This window comes from Ischnura elegans, chromosome 8 (genome assembly GCF_921293095.1).
Source record: "Ischnura elegans chromosome 8, ioIscEleg1.1, whole genome shotgun sequence".
In the NCBI taxonomy this organism is placed as follows: domain Eukaryota; kingdom Metazoa; phylum Arthropoda; class Insecta; order Odonata; family Coenagrionidae; genus Ischnura; species Ischnura elegans.
Window position 1 is genome coordinate 104421156 of NC_060253.1, and position 19106 is coordinate 104440261.

A 19106-nucleotide genomic window follows, 5' to 3' on the forward strand; every position below is an offset into this window, starting at 1 on the left:
CGGAAATTAGTCGCGTCGGTGAGCGGCCAATGCCGTGAAAAAATTACGGCTTAAATTTACGCATCGAAAAACAATTCCATGCAGAGCAGAAGGAAAAAAATGATGAAATTCGCGTCTGAGTTGGTGAAAATCGCCCATGAATTGGAGAAAATTCATGGTTTCCACAAAGAAACACCCTCGAGGAAATAAGGCGACTTGTTTGTCCGGAGGATGTCTAAACCGCATTCACGATGTCTACAAAGTAGCCAAAATGCCATTGGAATCTGGGAATCTGATGGTTGACTTAATACAATTACTGGAGGGTTCAAACTATCAAATACTCACATTCTATAAAGAGTTAACCCTTTCGCTACTAATGACGAAAATATGCGGCAGGACGTTTCTTGACCCGGGAGACGAAAGGCGAAAATTTTCGTCCGAGATTTTCCTACGCAGGCCTAATGCCGAAAATACGTTTCCTTGCTCTCCTCCTTTTATGATATTTGTGGGTTCGCAAAGTCTTAGTTTCGGGACCCAACACAGGCCAACACCATGGACTGGCAAAATCTGTAACTTCCGAAATCCGGAAGCATGAACCTAGACCCTCGTCTCTTATTACCTCTCTTTGTGGCAAGGGACCGCAGTCATACACTTGTTCATTCAGTTAGTATGCGAAATAAATATATGGTTCTTTCTCAAAAAATATAAACGAAGAATTGAATTCTTAGTCTTTTGGCAGCGTTTACAATTTTTAAACGAAATTCTACCACAAATATTAACTTATATCTCGATTTCAGTATAAAATCAACATGGAAATTGTTAATGCATTAAATTCGTTAATGCAGATGGTAGAGCTTCATTCAAAATTTTAATATTCTCAGAATAAATCGAGGAATTCAATTGAAAGTCTGCAATTTACATGCAAGCAACAATCATCCATATAGCTAATTCACATGAACAAAGCATGAGTTGACAGCAAACCAATGCTGCTGGTAGGGTTGTAAACCACGAAAGGAGGGAGACCAACTACCCTCAGAGTCCAAGATAATGCAAAATGCCCACTAGGAAGGATCAGAAAAGGTTGGTGTTGAGAGTGTTTGATTATCTGCAAGACCTTTAACAGATGTCCAACATAAATGCTCCATACAGAGGGGACCGAAGAGTCTCATGGAGCGCAGTACCGCATTCATCTTAAGGAGAGAACTCCACCATTTTGAAAGAGTTAAGGAAGTTAAAAATGAGCCTCCAGAAAGTTCATAAGAGTACTTTTTTTTTTTAGATAAAACCACTTGTTACATCTGCAAAACATGAAAACCTCTAAAGCAGCTGCTGTAAAGTCAATACCTATGCAGATGGCTGAAAAAGCGTCAACCAAACTTAGTTCTCTTATGGTAGAAGACCTAAGCAGAAAAGATCTCAGTTTTTGATCCCCAAGAAGTTCCGTCTACAGACATGAACCCTGACTTAAAAACAAACAATTCATGGCCTGGAATCAATGGAGACAGAGAAGTTGGAGTTGGGAGAATTACAGAAATTACTACAAAAGTAAAATTCCCGGGGTTCAATGGATGTAATTAAAGCAATCCAGGAGCTCAAATGTCTGAGACATCGTTTGCATCTAAGTGCCTTTAAGCAATTTGGATCCCTTCTGCAAACATGGACTGAGAAAGATTTCTTTCCTGCTATAGCACTGTGTTAACAGATATGAGAACAAAAGTAAAAGATGACAACTTGATCACAATAGCAATATTTCATTTGAAGTTACAGACATTTAAAAGTAATTTCTCTCTATGTAAGCTAGAGATATGGTTACGCGAAGGATAAAATATGTAAAATAGGTTAATTCAGTCAATACTCCATGTATATTATTGCTTTAATTATTCCCGATCAATAATATCCTAAATTTAGGGCAATGGGTGGGCCACTGGAAGGATGGCTCTCAATCAACATAAATTATTTTGCCGTTAAAATAACACCGATTTCAGGGCAAAATAACATCGCTTTTGTAGAAAAATAACACCACTTTTGGCTATAAAATAACCCCACCTTTTGCATGTCCCTACACATGAGTACTATACGCTTTGGCCAATAATTCATGCAAGTCTCACTTTTTTGTGAACTATAAAACATTTCAGATTCACATGAACTACCTTTCCATTTCTCAGCATCGACTTTCGCCGCCGACGAAGTCTACAGTTTCACTAAAATACCCTGATATCATGATGAAAAAAGTAACAGAAAGCTTGCTGGGATCAGCCTAAGAATAACCATATTCCTTCATCTTCACGCAACCTATCGCTTTCAAAGAAAGATAAATAGATCAAATAATAGCCCTGCAGTCACAATTAACAACTCCGAAACGTCTGCACTTCAATAAATGAATCATAACTACGCCGTCGCTTGTATTCAAGTATGCAATCTCTACAATGGCCGTGCCTCCTCGTACTGAATAATGACGTCACTTTTCTACCAGCCAATCATCAGGCGTTTCCGATTCTCACTTGTATTTGAAAATTCTCGAGAACTTTGATGAATAAAATATCGCAAACCACGTCATAAAATAATAATAAAACTTTCACTGTGGTATGCTAACATATATTTTTATATAATTTTGGGGCTCTTGATTATATCTTAAATATATGCAAGTTCCTTATTGGGCCTCGGCGCCTCATTCAGGGATTATCGAGGGTCAGCTGTGGAACGAGGGTTGTTGGGACGGAAGTCTTTGAAGGACGCTAGAAGGCAGGGCATAAGGGAGGCATGGTGAGTGGAAGAACATTCTGTGGTAAAGATCGAGATTTGTAGGCAAGACAGTGGGTGGGCTGTGAAGAAAATCTAATAGAGGGAATGCCTAGTGGAAATGATGTTTTGAATCAAAAACATAGAAGCCGGAAAATACCGGTGCTTCAGAAATGGAAAAATGACATTGAAAGTGGAGGCACACGCGTCAAAAACCAGAGAATGATTCATGAATAGATGTAAAATCAGTATTTATTATTTATTATGTTAATCGATGCGAGGCAGAGGTGTGCATCGGTGCACATGATGAGTTCATTACACGGAAATTGGTTTTAAATATATAAAGACAAAATAAATACCTGACTGAAACACATTATTTTCACTATTACTTTATTATTCACATAAATTCAAACGAGGTGAGCGTAGTCTATTGAGAGCTATTGCTATAAATTGAAAGCCTATTTGCCGTAGAAATTTTTCCTTAAGTAAAATTCCAATGGCAAACTCATATTTTGAAGCATATGGCATGTGCCCTAATTTTTTTGTGGGAACCAAACTTCGAGTTAAAAATCAGATAATTTCGTAAATGGTTCATTAGAAATGCAAATTATTTCATTCGTCCTTTTTCGAATACAAGTCCATCCCAAGCTATCACTGAAATAGGGTCGTTTCCTTCATCACAGAAAACAAAAGGCATTGATTGAGATTCGTTACCCACCATTAGTGCATTCATAATATACAAATTATTTGGTTTTAGAAATACCGATTTAGACGAATGGCAGTGGTCAATTTTATCCTCATTTGAAAAAGGCCAGATTGCTGCCCATGCGATGCCACTCCACGTGACGTCACAGGGACTTAGTTTCTACACGAAAGGATAGGAGTTTCACATCGTCCGAGATTACCAATGCATGCATGAGGCACAGAGCTCAGGGAAACATGTCTTTATAATCACTTATTAAAACTGCCTATGGTCGGAAAGTTTCCTTCGTTTGATAAGGTATTAATAATCCTTATTTAAGCCGAGCCAAGCGTAAAATAGATATCATAATTTAAAAATCTAAAAGCGTGAAATACGTACTCCAGGAGTAATAATCTTTCGATTTAGGCAATAAAAAAATAATAGGAAACCACCCTATTGAAACGCTTAGACAAAATAACAGACTTCCGCCATTAAAATGGAAAATATCGGTCAATATGCCGTCATATAGTACGGACCAATTATTACACTTCGAATATTCGTGTGCAGAGAAATGCGTAGACTAAGAGTGCGCGTGCCTGACCATGAAACATGATTAACATATCGAATTTCATCAGTCAATCATAGTATTATTATCAAGATTGAGATAATTTTAAGGTTTCATGGCGAAATTCACGGCTTTTTCCAGGTTTTTTTACGGTACATGAAATTCACGGCTTATTCACGGTTTTAAGGTTTTCACAGTTGAGTGGGAACCCTGCACTACACGTTGCGCGACAGGCAGCCATAGATGCCAGGTTTTCAGAAGCAAGCTCCAATAATTTTTTGACAATAATTCATTCGCAAAATTATATACAAATATGCAATTACATACAAATGCAGATCCTATTCCTCTGAGAACACTGGTATGAAATAAAAGAGTAATAAAAGGTGATACTGGAATTGAGGGGCTTGAATCTTCACCTTCGGATATGATGTGAATCTGACGTAGTGAGTGATTTTCCAAGGATAACGACTACTCGTTAAACCAAGCTTCCACTGTATGTATTCCAGGGTGCTATCCAGTCACAAAAATTGCAGATGCATTTTTGGGCAGATATACGCCACGGAGTTGATTTTACTGACCATAGCACAGCTCGCATGAGGAATAAATAGCACAGGAACAACAGTATACTCTCGTTATTACGAAGTTCATGGGACTGAAAAGCCGGAGGTTCGTAATAACAAAGTTCGTATGAATGTTTCTTTTAGGAATGATCGAAAGGAAAAAAAACGTACTTTGTCAAAATTTCCTATCCCTTCAAACTCCCGCATTTATAATCTTCAGAGTCAAGAGTATAATATACGCGATAAAATTATGTGCAAGTCCTCAATATACTAGGAAGATGTATCCCGAGACCTTGCTCATAAGTTAATTAATCTATACAAGGCATTGAGGAGAGTGCTTATCCTGCAGAATGCAACACTGCATAACAATCCCACATTAACTCACAATGGAGAACTTGCATGGGTCGTCGATTACTCTAAAAACTATTTTGAATAAGTAAAATGTACATATTAGTTCGCAAAAATAACCAAAGTTTCTCCATTCATCATCAAAAGAAATAAAAAAATTGACTTTAAAATTGAGAAAAATTTCTCTGAGCCGACCACTGCGCGAAGACACCCAAGCGTTGCCGAGGCCAGGCGTTATAGGTGCCTAAACAACCGTAGGGAGTAGGGAAATACGCTGAGCGCATGCTGTAAAATTTGTTTGAGGGAGTGCTTAGCCGCTCATCGTCACTTTATTTTGCTCTGTTATTCTTAGGCAAGTTTTCTTATTGCTATTGTGCCACGATTATTACTCGCGATATAAATAATGCGACATCAGAGTGATGAAATACAAGCGTTTCACTTCATATGTTTTAGTTACCAGAAAAATGGATGATAACGTTGCCCCTCGTTCGAATAGTACACCTGAAATTTATCTACATCTACATAATACCCCGCAAGCTGCCTATCAGGCGTGTGGCAGGGGGTGTTAGGACATCAGCCTATTTTTAGGACTCCAAAAATTGATGCCACGACCCTCATGGAATTTGTTATGACAAATTATTGCTATATGTCGGTGAAAAATCGAGATATAAAAGAAACTTGTAAAACTGGAGGATAACGATCGTAAGCTAACGAGTTGTGTTGTTGAATTTGGTAACATCGTATTAGCGGAGAAGGTAATCCTATCCGTCCTAAGGTACGAATTCACAGCAAAACAGTCTGCACACAATCCACATGTGAGATCGAGAATCGGTTCCGCTGCCAACACACACACAAGTTACAATCTATTTCAATCACATAGGTAAATGCATAAACAATATACATGCATATACCATAAAAATATAGTGGGAAATAGGCAAATAAAATTATCAAAAACTGAAAGTCACTACCATTCTTATATTCATCACATAAAACTTCCAATAATAACAGAGCTTGTTATGATGAATACAACTATTCATTCACTGATTTAAAGCCTTAAATTAGCCCACGCAAGTGGCACAGGTGACTTTTCTCGCTACTATTCGTTGAAATAGTAGAATAACAAACTTCAATATAGTTACTAATTTGGACTCCACTTTAGTTGTGTCCAAGATTCTCAGGTCTGACCTTTCAGACCACTACCCTCTTGTTGCTAATTTTTCAGTGCCATCTACTCCGCAGGTTGAATATCGCATAGGTCGCTCTTGGTCCGCCTCAAATACGGCTAATTTCATTAGATTACTTCAAACTGAGACGTGGACTGATGTATACTCTTTTAATGATCTCAACTCCAGCTTTGATTGCTTCTACAAAAAATTCTTAGCTTTCTTTGATTTCTCCTTCCCTGTAACTAGAAGGAAAATTAAACCCACTCCTTGTAATCCTTGGATAACCGATGAAATTCGTTATTTCTCTCGCCTCCTTAGAGACACTGCATACACCTGCAAAAACTCCGACAACCCTGAACTCAAATCTCAGTACATTGAGCTGAAAAAACAATACAGAAAAATGATCTCAGAGGCTAAACATAACTTTAATGACCAACGAATTTCTTCTGCTGATAATAAGTCCAAAGTCATCTGGAAAATTATAAATAGTTCTAAAATGAAGCAGAAACCCACCCACCTCCAGTTAAAAGATGAATCTGGTAATTTAATTAATGATCCAACGAAATTAGCTGCAGCATTTAACGATCATTTCTCGCAACCCAATGGTTCAACTCCCACCCCTGGACGTCCATCTCACCAACCCAACTGTTCAACAGCTTCATTATTCCTTTACCCCTGCTCTGAAACTGAGTTAACCTCTATTATCCGAAAGTCTTGCTCTAAATTTTGTGCAGGTACTGACAAAATACCATATCACTTAATACGCCTGTCTTATGATTATATTAAATCACCTCTTCTTTTCCTTGTTAATGCCTCATTACAACAAGGAGCCTTTCCTGATTCTCTAAAGGAGTCTAAAGTAATACCACTCTATAAGAAGAAGGGCTCTATCCACGATTTCAGCTCCTATCGACCCATTTCACTTATAAATCAGTTTGGCAAGGTTTTTGAATTAACTTTTTATAGAAGACTGACCTCTTATTTAGAGTCAAACAACTTCCTATCACCTTTTCAATATGGCTTCCGTAAGTACAGATCTACCAGTCTTGCTATTGCCCAGGTAGTCGACAAAATTTTAACAGCACTAGACCGCAAAACGGAAGTACTTGGCATATTTTATGACTTCTCCAAGGCTTTCGACAGTGTCAACCACCGTATCTTGCTGAATAAGTTACCCTCTTTTAGCATAAGAGGTATTCCCTATCACTGGGTAGAATCATATCTCTCCAATAGATCTCAAATTGTCTCAGTGGTGTCGAATGGTCATAAGTTCAATTCTCTTCCGAAATTTCTGACCCAAGGTGTTCCTCAAGGATCTATTCTTGGCCCAATTCTATTTTTATTATACATAAATGACCTCACCAACTTTGTATCCTCTGCAACTGGTATTCACCCAGTATTATATGCAGATGATGCCAACTTTATTATAACGTCCTCAACTGTCAAAGGGTTACATACAGCAGCCAACTTTGTCTCCGATCAGGTTCTTACTTGGTGTAAATTGAATTGTCTTAATCTCAATGTCACAAAATCCCAACTTATTTACTTCTCTAATTTCAATAAAACCCCTAGTTTGCTTAATGTTGACCTAAATGGAACATGTATTCCACAGTTTGACGACACCATGTTTCTGGGAATGAATATCGATGCGCATCTTTCCTGGGAAAAACTTGTCTCTAATCTAGCTGGTCATCTTAGCTCTAAGTGTTTCCTAATCAGATCAATTAGATCCACTGTATCCATTGATGTTCTTCTAATTATTTACTATGGGGAATTCTACCCCCATTTACTATACACCATTCTACACTGGGGCTCTTCACCCCATGCAGTGACCATTTTTAAAATCCAAAAAAGAGCTATACGTTTGATTGCAAACAAACCATGTAGAACCCCATGTCGCCCTTTGTTTAAATGTCTTCGCGTGCTACCCATTCCCTGTGTCTACATACTTTCTGTTTTATTATATGCCAAGTCAAACTTTAAGGACTTTGCACTAAACTCGGATATTCATAACCAGGGTACTAGGCAGCAGGGTGACTTGCATATCCCATTTGTACGCACTAAGAAAGCTATCTGTGGCTTTAAAACAATGACTCTAAGGCTTTATAACAAGCTTCCGAAGAACCTAAAAGCTCCTATGAGTTTGTCGACATTCAAAACTAAGTGTAAAAACTTTTTATTATCCAATTGTTTCTACTCAGTTGATGAATATTTATCTTTGTAACTGCCTTTGTATTTAAACTGCCATTTTGTAAATAACTTGATTTTGTATACATGACGTGCCATATACAATGTGTGTACAATACTTGTCGTCTGGCAAATTAATAAATTATTATTATTATTATTATTATTATTCACACACAGTTTTGATCTTGATAGCTTGATCGTGAAATGTCATGTCTACGGTGAACAATGGAGGTGAACACGCCACTGACAACTTTTAAACTAGGTTAACTGTTAGACGTTTATCGATAGCGTAATAGCACTTTTTACAATTCAATCCCAATGGAACACTGATAAGTCTTGGCCGATATGTTTCAACCTCGCCAAAACTTTAGCGTTAAAACCACTGGCACTATGATTATTAGCGGTAGCTTAACGGGAGACGTCACGTTGAAAATAACACTATTTTGGCACAAAAATTTTCTCCGATCTAGATGTTCTAGATGTCTCAAAGTGAGCAAAAGTTGCATTGACTGGAATTGACCTCGTAATACAAGCACAGGCAGTCCTAAACGACGAATTCTCCGGTACTTACGAATAAACGGATGAGGTTATTGTATATAAAAGCTAAGCGGACATTAGTAAACATCAAAATCGTTCCAATTACATACTTAAGTTTTTTAAATTTAATTAAAAGTTGATTTAATTAAATGAATGACGTGCCGTCGATAACATCAACCTACAATTAATGTATCCCCCTTCCAACGGCCACGGCGCAGACTCCAACAACGATGTTATTTAGGTATTATAACATTTTTGGTTTAACTGCTCCAGTTTTATATTTTATGCCCTTACTCAGATATTAATATTAAAAATAATACAAAATATGAAGGCTTCCGAGCCTCTATCGTCGGATATTTATCTTTAAATAGAAAATAATCAACACGTCTAACAAACGAAGCTCTCACAACTGCTGGCAACTATTACAAACAATCACAACAATTGCTCCGTGTGATGTTTAGGCACCTTTGACGTCATCGAGGCTTTGTCGGCAGTGGCTTGGGGGGTGAGGGAGTTTTTCCCGCGCTTTAAAATTCGTCATATTTATCATTGAATATCTCGCGAAGGAAAACTCAGATATACATACGGTTTTCTTTTTTGCATTCAGAAAATAATTTTCTGTCCGCCTGTGAAATAAAAAAAATTCATGCAAGTTCCTCATTGTGACAAACTGATCTAGCTTGCAACGTAGCTGGAGCTGAAAAAAAATCGCTTTCCTTGGGAAGAAAGAATGGGTGAAGCACTGAACAGTTCCTGACTTCACACCGGATTAAATGATACTTTGTCCAGAGTATGCCCAAAGTGTGAGTTCCCCTACACCACGTCGTGTCGCATCGGCAAACTCCTAAGGACGCCAAATTTGAAATTTTGGGCGCGCTTGAATTTTTCGAATGTTCATATCTCTGAAAGTTCATTAATCCAATGCGCTTAAGAAGAGGATTTACTGTGCATCCAATTTACGAGCCTTAATGATTGGGTCACCATAATTCCTCAGGAATGAAGCTTATTATATGATGTTGCGTGCAATTGAAGTATCTCCTCCTGAATAAAGACCCAAAATTGACGCTCTTGGGCACAGTACAAGAAGAGAACTTCAACGTAGATCAATGATGACAACGTAGCATTGTGTATATACACCTAAATGCCATGGCTTTTTCGTGGAACTTCGTAATAAAGTTCATTTTGTAACCACCAGGACCGAGACCGAGGTTCGTAATTTTGTAATAACAAAAATTTCATAATAACGTTTCTTTAAACATAGATTGAATATGCTTTTTTGTCAGGACCAATGAATTGCATCGTAATAACGAGGACTTCGTAGTAACGTTGTTCGTATTGATGAGTCTGCTGTATCACATTATCATGATCTTCACAGATATTAATATGGCAGACACTCTCGACTACTTCCTTCCAAAGATATCTACTTAAATGTTGTCAACATTACAGCGACTTAACAGCCTGAAATATTCTGAATAGAAAGTGCACAGATCTAGATCTGAAATCCAGCTACCAATCACTTCTGCTAACAAGTTTCCAAATGTGAGCTGTACATCAATAGGTGAGGAAAATTAAGCAAGCAGCGATGCTAACGGCAAATTCCTCTATAGAAGGTTAAGAAGAGGAGCTTTCACTTAAGGTATTCAGATATCTGGGGAAATTAGAAACAAAAATCCAATTAAAATTAGTTTCAGCTGCGCTTTTGGTGAATCCCAAGAATTCAATGCATTAGATTAGGATCACCAGACAATGCATTTGCTAAAAACAGATTTTCACAGGTCACTCAAATAAATCCCAGAGTTTCTCTAGAGGAGCAAAATTCCCTGAGCGTTTGAGGGAATTTTATGGTGGCATTTATGGTGGCCTGACCTCAGGGAGGGCTTACCTTTCTCCTCCTGTATCTTAGGGTATGCCATCGGTGGAGGGACACTCGTCAGGGGTGTGCCATCCTGCCCCAGCAGCAGCCCACCTGGGAGGTGAGCTTGGGCCCCTGACGATGCAGCAAGGAGTGGAGGATGGTGTCCTGCCCCAAGAGGATGCTGGTGATGGTGGGCCGCCACTGCTGCAGCAGACATCAAAGATTGGTGCAGGTGGTGCTGCAAACAACACCCATCAAGTCATCAGTAAAAAGCCTATTTCGTTAATATCATTTGCCTATCATAACCACAACTTGCTAGAACAAATAAGCAAAGCCAAATCTACAGTCAAGAAATTTACTTTGAAGGGTAATGACTCAATGACAGAGGTGACCACTCCTCCTAAATCCTCACGGGTCACTCAAAAACGTTTATAAAAGTGATAACTCTTGAAAAGTTTTCCAGACATTCCAAATTTTAAAATTAAATCATTATGTCATGCTTCTGTTGTTAACAAATCCTCCTTCCTTTTACTAGTCACAAACCAGAGCAACTGCAATGGATGCCACTATCAATGTTAGCAGCACAAGTAATGGCATTCTCAATGAATTTGTAAAGGAATCCTTTCACCGGAGTTCCATAAATTAATGAAAAAAGACTTTCTGTGCTATATTTTGTGGAAATGATACAAAAAACCAGCGTTTTAATATAGACTCTTATAGCAATAGTTTTCTAAACATATGAAAAATGAGAATTTTAGGGCTTGAATTCTTCAAGCGCTAAAACTTGTGTTAAGAGGACTGAGATGTTTTTGTGTCACATCTATCTGATTATGGTGTCCATAAGCATTTCAACTTCTCAGAATTTCCCTTAGGATTTCATTGAAAGTGATGAAATATTTGAAGAACAACTTCATGAATGCTTGAATTCTACAAGAGGATTTGATTTAATGGCTAAGACATTTATGACTCATGTGATGCAGCGTATCGAGTCGCTACTGCCCTTCTAAGGCAAGGGCACATGCTCTCTTGCCATGCATTGCAGGAACTCAAGAGAGGATCAACAAGAGTTCTTGCCAAACACGGCGTTTTGACAAGATTCTAAAGCTTAAAGAAGACCTCTGACCCCCATCGGAGTGAAAAAGATCACCACCCATCCAATATTTAACACGGAGTGCATGAAGTACTGTGTACCTGTGGTCAATCATGCATCGGGCAAACATCTAGATCCCTCAAATGTAGAAGAGAAGAATACCATTAGGCAACCGAAAAGATAACTTTTCGCCTTTCTGCAGTTGCGGAACAAGCACGGTCTGAACCTGGGCACGTCATACTATTCCAAGAGTCAAAAATCATTGCCAGAGAAAATAAATATTTCCCTCAGCTGATAAAGCAGCCCATAGAAACAGTGAATCACGAAAAGAACTTCAATAAGGAGGACGGCTATCCTTTAGCTTCATCTTTCAAACGGCTCTTACAACAATGGAATCCAAACCGAGCAAATCAGCATGCACCTGACTACCCTTATACATTAAGACTGAAAGCACTGTAGATGATTTGGACCCGAAGACAGAAGCTGGAATGCACCCAAAAGTGTCGTCCACGAAAAATGAGTCAACACGACATTAAACAGAAAACAATCACCAATTCCAAATCATGTCAGAATTTCACTCTTGGAACACTCACCACTTTCACAACTGGCAATAATTTGCATTATGGTTTTTAGATCAAAGGACTTGCATTTACCAGCCATTACGTTAGCAGTTGGGCTGAAGAATTTTGAACCTGACTGCAGGAGGTGCATAAGCATGACAAAAGAACATTAAAATAAGCAAATGAGAAATTAATTATGGAGCAAACAGAGAATGTGTGCATAAATAACACTTCAACATAGAGGCAGGTGGAATAATTGCAGTTTTAGTAGCATTTATTGCTAGAGATATAGCACGTGATAACTAAGTCAATCTGCCGTAATTACAAATGGTGTAGGCAAGGAATCAAGCCATTATTGCAAGTAGGGATTTATTTTACATTTAAATCACAGGGATTCAAATTTTTCCAAGGCTCTCTCTCAGTAATTTGACCTCATCACTGTACCCCATATTTAAGTATACCGGGACTAGCCACGGTGATAACTTTTACGGAGTCACACACAATACACTAATTGTGTAAAAAATCCACAGAGGAAAAATCATTCGCCTTGACCTGGATCCCAGTCAAGGCAAATGCTTTTTTTCCCTCTGTGGATTTTTCGCACACTGTATCAGATGTTTATTGTATGGTGCTTCCACTAGTGTTCATTTTTAATTGCTCAGTTGCAAGCCTTAATTTTCAAAATATTCATTAACTTGAAATAATTTAAAGAGCAATTATTATCAACAACCATACAACAACCATTGATGGAATAATTTATAGGAAAACCCTAGTTTTGCATTCCAAGATTTCACGTATTCCTACTTTTTGCATCATTCTTGGGGGCCAATCATTTCCCTCATTATTAATCATGTTAATCAAGTGGAGATTAAATGCCAGAGGTCATACCTGTGCCACTTGGCTTTGGTGCTGTCGGTTGTTGGTGTTGGCAATTTCCTCCTTCCGACGAGACTGCACAGCCTTAATGGCAGCCAACCACCTCTCAAGGGCTAAATGAATTCGAGCATGAAGACTCTCCTCACTCAGGCGCTCCATCTTGGCAACCAGAGTGATAACCTAGTCAAAAAAATACAACAGAGGCACTTAATTTTTAAATATTGTTATGCTGAGGAATTTTCACATAAGAATCTAGAGAGATACTTAAGTACTTTGCCATTAACTAATACAAAAGAACACTAAATCTATGGGTTAATTAACATGGATTTTCTGCAGAATATAAGAGCCGTAGGCCAGTGAAAAAAATGGTCAAAAACATCACATTAACATAGCAACATTTATCAAGGAGACCTCATGTATGTGGCAGTTGCTGCAGTGGTCAAATATGAAAAATCAATTCCAGAAAATTTTCAAAGACCAGTTTCCTAGATTGCATGCATCTGGATTCGAATGTTCTACTTGAGGTCCAGCGTCATTTCAAGGGTACAGTTGCAGCATTTGTACTTACCCTAGCATGCTCACGCAGCTGGTCCACAATAAGCCTGTCAACACGGGATGGTGATGGGGGCAAGCGAGGGATGGGGATGTTGTTAGCAGAGGAGAGACGTTTGCCTGGGTGATGGCGTGCCAACTCTGCCTCCGTCTTTTTCCTCTCCCTCTCTAGCATTCGGAACTGCCCGTAACACTCCTCCAAGCAAGCATGCAGCTCTGAGGATGGTCCACATCGGCGAAAGAACATAGATCTATAAACCGCAAAGGTGAGAGAAATGCAGGTGTTAAGGACATCACCATTGACAGAATTCACATATGGCTTTAAAGAAATAAACCCAAACTGTATGATATCACACATAACAGGCATTGCAAGTTCCATTTTTCTCTTTACTGACTTTCCAAAATAAAAGAGAACATTTCAATTCATTTCAAGAAAGCGAAGAATATAATGAAAAGTACCGTTTAGTATTGCTTTAGAAATATTTTTCAAAAACATAGAATTTGTATACAGTAAAACCTGACTGCACGTGGCACTCAAAGAAAAATCAATCATACGTCCTTCACAGTGAAGTCAGAATCCATCTTCATTAGGGCAAAATGAGCAAGGAGCAAATGCCTCACTTCCACAATTGTAATTCTTATGAATATGCTCACTAATATTTCCACCACAATGTTTCCATAATTACACCATTATATGTATATAGATTTATTTACCTCCAAGATCGCAGTCCAAAAGCCTGGGGTGGCAGTCCTAGGAAAGCTGGGGGGATGTCATAGGAGGCCATCATATCTCCACCAGAAGCAAAGATATGGTCTGGCTGAGATTGACCACCGGTGAAGTTGGCCCCGTTGGCAGGGCCACCCGTGGTGGCATCGGAGAGGCCACAGTGCGGAGGCTGCTGCAGGTGAGGAGGCAGCGGGGGCGGCACGAAGAATTGTCCATTCCCAAAGAGGCCCTGGTAGGAGGGTGGGATGGGGTGAGGAGGTGGGGGAGGATCAGAGTCCGTAGCAGAGTGGTGGAACATGGGTGGGGGGAGGGGGGCAGAGAGGTGGTGGGGAGGGGGTGGGCCCTTATTAGCCCCCCTCATTGTGGGGGGAGGCACGCTGAAGCGCGATGCGATGCCGCCACGATCCGGGCTTGTCAAGCCCTACAATACACACACACACACATCCACCATTCAAAAACACTTGCACAATCAAATTTCACCATTCAACCATCTCCAAATACATATGTATTACCAACCATACTAATTCTCAGCATATTAACACCTCATCCAGGGTAACAAATGCTCTCTATCTCTCATTTCATCCTCTAACCCTTGATTCAAAAATGGATAAACATCATTAGCTACTATTAATTTAACTCTTTCACCACTCCAATTCCTTTCAGGACACCATTTCTCTTACACATGACCAGGTGTGACCTCAAATATTGAGTAAATTATTTTTCAATCATGAAGTTGGTGGTGACACGATGCTATCCCACCACAAAAATAAGTTTCTTTAAGGCTGCCAGAATGTTTCAGAGTCCCTTTATTTCATCTCAACTCGCATCATTGCACACTTTATGGATACTTGAATGTGAGTCATGGAAAATATTATATAAAAACTTTCTTCAGTAGACTCTCGTTAAAACGAAGTTCACAGGACCAAAAAACCGGAGGTTTGTAATAACAAAGTTTGTATGAACGTTTCTTTTAGGAATCGTTCAAGAAAACAGTGTATAATGTACACGATTAAATTATAAAGCAATGCTTTGCATGATTTTTTTCCAGTATGGCACTTATAAATTGTTTGAATAGTTAGTTGTTGTGTATGGAAATTTAGTGATTCAAAAAAAAAATAGCCTTTCGTCTGGATTTATGCTTACATTTATCGGATAGAAATTTCATTGCCGCACCACTCCTTTTCCTGCATAACTGTTCGCAAAAGGTATATTGGCTATTATTTGCTCCACCTCCGGTAATGCGACAATTCGATATGGCGAGTGTTTATTTGAGCACCATGGGGTCTCGTTTTATCGAGGTTGCACAGTAAGTGCTATTTGTCAAGACTGTACTGCATCTTCCAGTATGCATACTATCTTTAAACCTGTCAATAATTCAGGATAAATATTTCTCATGACTGATGATGAGATTAAAATATAATGCTACGAAAAAAATTATTTGAACTGAGAGATACATGGGTTTTTCTAAAACTGGGACAAATAGTCTACTGCACCACTTAAACGTATTGTTTACTGGACTCTGACATCATGCTCAGCCAACATGGCTATGGGTCGTTTGGAACGCAAGATTACTATACAATTTTCAAAGTGGAATTTTACGAATAATACGCAGGTTATAGAAGAATGGCTTTTACTATAATTTTCAGAATTAAGGATATTTTTTTATTGCATAATCATCCATTTTCAGTGGAATTCCCCATTGAGGTCACCTATAACCGAAGGTTGTGCATCTGCGGTTCAATTGTATTCAAGTACTGACCCAAGCATAAACAGTGGACTCTCGTTAATACGAACGTTATTACGAAGTTCTCGTTTTTACGAAGAAAATCGTTGGTCCCGACGAAAAGGCCTATCCAAGCTATAGTAAAAGAAAAGTTATTACGAAATTTTCGTTTTTACGAAATTACAAACCTCAGTCCCAGTCCCGGCAGTTACAAAATGAACTTTATTACGAAGTTCCACGCATAAGCAATGGCACTTAGGTGGATATTCTCTACGTTCAGTTTTTATAATCGCGCCACGTTTAAGTTCTCCTCATGTACTGTGACCAAGAGTGTCAATTATGGTTCTTTCTTCACCATACACGCAACGTCATATAATAAGCTTCATTCCTGGGGAATCATGGTGACTGACTCATTACAGCTCGTAAATTTGATGAACAGATAGTCCTCTTCCTATGCACATTCGAATTACGAACTTTCAGAGAAACCAGCATTCAAAAATTTCAAATTTCGAATTTGGCGCCTTTTGGTATGGCCGTTGCTACGCGGTGCGGCGAAGAGGAAATCGTACTCTGGATGTAATCAGAACCAAGTATCATTGAATCCAGTGTGAAGTTAGGAACTGTTCAGCGTTTCGCCCGTTGTTCCTTGCTGCAGAGAGCGATTTTTTTTCGGCTCCGGCTGCGTTGTACGCCCAGCTAGATCAGTTCTTCACAATCGTGTAACACAATTATTATGAAGTGTTGCATTCTTCGTAACTGCGTATTCTGCAAAGATTACCGTACTCCTCGATGCCTTGCATACAGTCCGGCCAGCAAGAGTTGTCCGATGACGGCACAACAGGAGGTGCGGATGACCCTCTGCCAGCACGGTTTGCAGCCAATCGCTGTCCCCCAAACGCACCTCACACCATCGCCTAGTCATACAACGTTGTCAAATGCATAAACGAGCAGCGAAATAAGCCTGATCCACTAAAACATGCCCTTTCTTCGAATCCCCTAAACAAGTGATTCTTCCACTGGGTCCTTCAAGCTCATCGTCCTCTCCGTCTCCTTTCTTCACGGAGCCCTTTATAGGCGTTTCACTCTCTTACCTGGCAATTCTGCCCCAGCATAGACTATTCTACCTGTCATCGGACAACTCTCGGCGGCTGGACCGTAGGTTTATCAACTTAGGAACAAGGTCTTGGAACGCATCTAGTTTGTAAATCGGACTTACTGTACCCGGGAGGATATCAACCCTCGACTACATCATGCCGCATGCCGAAACTAAAACGAATTTTCCTGTTTATATATATTTCCGCGTAATTTAATCGTGTTTATCACATACGGTTTTTTACGACGATGCCTAAAAGAGACATTCATACGAACTTCGTTATTACGAACCTCCGGTTTTTTGGTCCCGTGAACTCCGTAATAACGAGAGTCTACTGTAGTAGCAGGGATACTAATTGGAATGTAATGGACAATATAGCGGGATAATCTCACTTTATAAAACTTTATCACACATCTTTCAAAGGCAAGGATAAATTCTTTTTATTTCAATTATTGTTTTAGCAATATTTATTAATCATGGACAATGAGAAAAAATTGAAACAATCAAAACTTCTATTTAACTTGGTAATGAAATTTTGTTGCATGCGGAAATAGTTCATTGCTTCTCACTTCAACACAAGGACACTGAGAAAGTTAGAATTTGCACGACAAATTTTATGTTTTACTTGAACTTCGAAGATGTTTCAATAGCAATGCAAAAAATTAGTGGATTATCCAAAAAATTCATATTTCAGCAATAAAGCATACTTTCCAATAGTCAACACAGATTTAATAGAGCTTAGGACATTAATTGAAAGGCAGTGTCAGAAGAAACTGATGAAAATCTAGAAAAACAACGAGTGCAGATTGAAGAGTGAGCCCATGGCAAAATGTGAACCATGATGTGAAAGAGACGGACAGTCACCAGGGAAGAGACAACACTCACCTTGGCAGAGGAGGCAGCAGGCCCCCCTCCCACCCGACCCACGTCGTAGCTGCGCGCCGCAGTGGGAGAAGACAGGGAAGGGGCATCCTGAGAGCGAGGGGGGAGATGGGGAGGGAGCATTGTCGCAGGGGAAGAAATGCCACCCCTGGCCAGGGGTGGAGGTGGTGCGTGGTGCAGCATTAGTGAGCAGGGCAGGGCAGGGTGGTGGTGCGAGGGGGTGGGGTGGGAGGGGGACGAATCCATCTTGCGTGTGCTGTTGAATATGGGTGAGAGGGGGGAGAGTGGGGTGGTGGCAGTCGATGACGAGGGCACGGCCGTTGGGTGTGGCCTCTCGCTCCCCCCACCCAAGTAATCTCGCTCCATCACACCACCCTCACCAGATCGTGAAACTTGCAGCACACCCAATGGGAAAGGCTGCAAAGGATCAAACAAATACCAAAAGGGTCCACAAACAAAGACAAGAATGGAGTAAACAGCTGCTCATTCACTTAATACGGTTTACTAATTTCTTACACATCTATAGTATAGTGTGACTATTTTTAAGTTAGTGATTCCAGCTTAAGCTAATGGAATTAGCCCATTCCAAAAATAGGAAGAGATGACAAGCACATCAAATCCATGGTACAAATGAACTAACCACCATAAGTGTATTATACCACCATAGCTAACTTTCAAGTCTCAGGAATATAGTTAGAAGTTGAAGAACAAGAAAAAATATGATTATCAAAAAGGTCATAAATACAATTTCATACTTTCACAACATGAAATGAAATGGAATTCAGAGAAAAAGAACTCTAATGATGATGGAATCATTGTAAATATCAAAGAGCCATAAATATTTAAAATAAATTATTTTATACAAGTAAAACACATCCCATAGAAACTGTAGGAAGAGTATTTAAATGGATTCAAAGAGTGGTCATCTGTCAGCTTAAACATAGATTGATTTTCATACATCAAAATTTGAACATGGAAAACAACT

General features: G+C 39.3%; 1 protein-coding gene across 5 annotated transcripts in view; it reads right to left on the minus strand.

Annotated features, from left to right (window-relative positions):
• Nucleotides 1–19106, minus strand: part of LOC124164226 — a 61143-nt gene that overhangs the window by 19833 nt on the left and 22204 nt on the right. For 4 of the 5 annotated variants that reach the window (XM_046541456.1, XM_046541455.1, XM_046541454.1 and 1 more), the window contains 5 exons: nt 18125–18538; nt 14411–14652; nt 13713–13947; nt 13157–13324; nt 10646–10856 (listed from right to left, as the gene is read on the minus strand). In XM_046541456.1, coding sequence (XP_046397412.1) covers nt 10646–10856; nt 13157–13324; nt 13713–13947; nt 14411–14652; nt 18125–18538 — 1270 coding nt within the window. The remainder of the gene's footprint in view (nt 1–10645; nt 10857–13156; nt 13325–13712; nt 13948–14410; nt 14653–18124; nt 18539–19106) is intronic. The other variant, XM_046541458.1, reaches the window with a different exon arrangement.